The sequence below is a fragment of the Oratosquilla oratoria genome, chromosome 4, assembly GCF_046742065.1.
Source record: "Oratosquilla oratoria isolate Oo_2021 chromosome 4, ASM4674206v1, whole genome shotgun sequence".
Taxonomy (NCBI): Eukaryota; Metazoa; Arthropoda; class Malacostraca; order Stomatopoda; family Squillidae; genus Oratosquilla; species Oratosquilla oratoria.
Window position 1 is genome coordinate 40,144,123 of NC_134780.1, and position 4,012 is coordinate 40,148,134.

The 4,012-nt window shown below is 38.4% G+C and overlaps 1 protein-coding gene across 1 annotated transcript; it reads left to right on the plus strand.

Moving 5' to 3' along the window:
• Positions 1–736: 736 nt before the first annotated feature.
• Positions 737–1,663, plus strand: LOC143024450 (uncharacterized). The gene has a single exon (XM_076183257.1). It carries the CDS (start codon positions 737–739, stop codon positions 1,661–1,663), a length of 927 nt encoding a protein of 308 aa, XP_076039372.1.
• The last annotated feature ends 2,349 nt before the right edge of the window (positions 1,664–4,012 follow it).

Genomic DNA, 4,012 nt, shown 5'->3' on the forward strand with positions numbered 1-4,012 from the left:
TACTTCTTAATTATTGCTACGGTAAGATGAGAAGTGTTTGCAAGAAACTTAGCCATAAACTTAAAAAGAAGCTTGCTAATCTTATTGGAAACAGTGATTGGAGCAGACATGCCAACTCTAACTTTATGATCAATCTATCAGACAAATCTTTAAGCAGTGATGTGAAATGTGCTTTAGGTTATGGTCTCAGTTTTGCTATCCAACATATTGATTATGTGGATTATGTGGATTTTGCAATTTGGAAAGAGAGTTGACTAAAAGAATTAAGGAACATAAGAACTCCATAACATATGGTCAAGAGAACTCCGCAGTGTTCCAACATACCAGCAAAGAGGATCATCGCATGTCATTGTCTATAAATCCCACTGCATAACTTTGATGGCTGCTAAGAAATCCATCTCAAAAGCTCACTATCAGTCAACCTTCGTCCCGACCTCATCAAGGACATAGAACCTGAGTTCCCCCTTTTCCCTGTCCTCAAATGTACCCCTCTTAGCTACATATCTCATACTACACACTATGTATCATTCTGCGGAAGAGGACCGCATATAGTGGTCGAAATATACAGATTTTCGGTCCATCTTATCTCATTCAGAGACAGTGGATCAATAATATATATATATACAATATCCAAAAATAATCACATTAACGCGTGACTAAATACTATTCTGGCTATTCTCCTAGACTTTCTCCCATTGTTTCTACGTTTTGTTCTTCCCTCATCAAGTCACATAAGATGAAACTTCGCCTTAAGTTTCTAAGGGATTGTCTCCAAGAACAAGTCATCTTGCAGAAACACATAGACATCACGAGGTTTGAAGTCCGAGAACTCTTCAAGATTAGCAAATCTGCGAGACAAAGCTTCCATCAAACCATCCCTGAAATATGGAAACCTATACTTCTTGATTATTGTTACGGTAAGATGAGAAGGGTTTGCAAGAAACTTAGCCATAATCTTATTGAAAACAGTGATTGGAGCAAGCATACCAACTCTAACTTTATGATCAATCTATCAGACAAACCTTTAAGCAGTGATGTGAAGTGTGCTTTAGGTTATGGTCTCAGTTTTGCTAACCAACATATTGATTATGTGGATGTAGTCAAAGGCTTTTGCAATTTGGAAAAATATGGTGATGTTCCTGTACAAGATCTTAATATTTGCAAAGGACTCATATACAGTTCACTAACAGCTCCTAATATCCCAAATTGTCCCAGACGTTTCTCACTAGCTTATAAAGAATTGAAAAATGATAAAGATTTACATATCACTAAAGCTGGCAAAAGTAATTGTTTGGTTATTTTGAACAGATTTGATTATGTTGACAAAATGAAAATTTTGTTGAATGATGAAGTCACGTATTCTAAACTCAATAAGAATCCACTTGAGTCAGTTAATTCAGAATTTAATAAGAATCTTAAAAAGTATTTGAAAGGGAACGACTTACTCATTAAACAGTTTTCTGCTTTGTCACTTTCCTTACCATATTTGTACGGGTTGATTAAAACCCATAAACCTGATAATCCTATTAGGCCCATAATCAGCTCTACTGGTTCCATTTCTTATAAATTATCAAAATGGCTAGTGTCCATTCTGAGCCCCATTGTTGGGTCTATTTCTCATATTAAAAACAACAAACTTAACAGTCTAAACCTTATGATTTGAAGTTAGGTTTGATATTAATTCTTTATTTACATGTGTTCCCGTTTTTTATTTGCTTGACTTTCTAAGGAAAGAACTTCATTCACACAACTTAACCTTTACCTGTAGACACCATTATCAATTTGATTAAACTTTGTGTGGTTGAATCTAAATTTGTTTTTAATGATGAATTTTTTGTTCAAAAATTTGGTATGGCTATGGGGAACCCCTTATCCGCTCTTTAGACATCCCCATTTCAGTAGCCGACATGGTGTGGACGGGAGCACATCGTGGCTTTGCTGTGCGTGTATATTTTGAGAACAATCAATCTGTGATTGCAACGCAAAGAGGTTTTCGGCGACGGTTCAATATTCCACGCAACAATGCTGTTCCTCAGGCAAACACAATTCGGTCCTGGGTTAGGCAGTTGGAGGCAACTGGTAGCACACTAAGAAGAGATACACATGGCCGACGCAGGTCCATCAGAACACCAGAAAATGTCGAGAGGGTGAGAGCAGCAATCATCCAGTCGCCAAGACGTTCTGCACGAAGGCATGCCGTGCTTTGGGAATCTCCTCACGCAGTTTGAGGAGGATTCTGAATATGGATTTGAATTTCCATCCCTACAAAATGATGATGGCTCAAGAATTGAACCAAGCAGACTTTGCCAACCGCCAAAATCTGTGTGAGAACATGCTTGAACAGATTGCTCCCGAGGCAGCGTTCTTCAGTAGTGATGAGGCACATTTTCACCTGTGTGGGGCTGTAAATAAGCAAAATTTCCGTTACTGGGCTGAAAATAACCACAAAATTATCCAGGAAAGACCGCTACATTCCCCTAAACTTACGGTGTGGTGTGCCATCTCACAATTTGGCGTGATATGCCCATACTTCTTTGAGGAGGACGGAGTAACCGTGGGCGTGAATTCCGAACGCTATGTTGCAAAATTTCCTGCAGCCCAGAATGGAAGAGATTGTTGAAAATGAAGGATTGGGGGACGTGTGGTTCCAGCAGGATGGGGCTACAGCTCACACGGCCCGAATTTCACTCAATGTTTTTTGAGAAACATGTTTCCCGGACGTCTGGTTTCTCTGAGGGGTGATTTAGGGTGGCCTGCGCGGTCACCTGATTTGAGCATTTGCGACTTCTTTCTTTGGGGACATCTGAAGGAAAAGGTGTTCAAAAGTCGCCCTCACACCCTACCACAGCTAAGGGAGCGGATTAAAGGAAATGAAAAATGAGATTGTTGTTCCATTAGAAATTATTTTCAAGAAATCCATCATATCCGGAGATGTCCCAAGAGAATGGAAGCTAGCTAACGTTACTCCCATATTCAAAAAAGGTGACAAAAAGAAACCAAATAATTATAGGCCTACAAGTTTGACTTCAATCGTAGGAAAAATGATGGAAACTATCATCAGAGATGCTATCGAATATCATTTAGAAAGTAACCGTTTGATAAATGATAGCCAGCATGGTTTCAGACGGAAACGTTCTTGTGTGACTAACTTACAGCACAGTTATCTCGAATTATGACAAAAGAAACAATATAGATTTAATATATCTAGACTTTGCAAAAGCTTTTGATACCGTCCCACACGAAAGACTACTTACTAAATTAGCTTTGCATGGAATAAGTGGTAGCCTGTTAGGTTGGACTAGTAATTGGTTGAATGGTCGAAAACAGAGAGTTGTTTTAAATGGAAAAACTTCTGGATGGAAAAATGTTGCAAGTGGAGTTCCTCAGGGTTCCGTTCTTGGGCCACTTCTATTCATAGTATATATAAATGATATTGACCATGGACTAAAATCTACTGTTTCCAAATTTGCTGATGATACAAAACTGTGCGGAGTGGCAAATGATCACTCAAACCAATTAGATATCCAAGAAGATTTAGATAAATTACAGCAATGGTCTGAAAAGTGGCTAATGAAATTTAACACAAGTAAATGCAAGGTAATGCACATAGGTAAAAATAACAGTAAGTACGATTACAAGTTATTTGGAAATTCGTTAACAAAAGTGGATAGTGAAAAAGATCTCGGCGTAATTATCAGTAACGACCTCAAATCATCCAAGCAGTGTATTTCAGCCTCTGAGAAAGCAAATAAGATTCTAGGACTGATTGCGCGATCTTTTGATTTCAAAAGTCCATCACTCATTAACAAGCTATATAAATCGTTAGTTTGTCCGCATTTGGAGTATGCTGTTTCCGTGTGGTCACCGAATCTCGTTAAAGACATTGACAGACTGGAAAGAGTACAACGGCGAGCCACAAAACTGATTCCAAATATAAAAAATAAATCATACGAAAATCGACTAAAGCACATGAATCTGTTTTCCCTAAAAAAGCGTAGACTCAGAGGTGACT

Coding starts and splice junctions, on each gene's coding strand:
- LOC143024450 (XM_076183257.1), top strand. CDS start 737: ATGAAACTTCGCCTTAAGTTTCTAAGGGATTGTCTCCAAGAACAAGTC.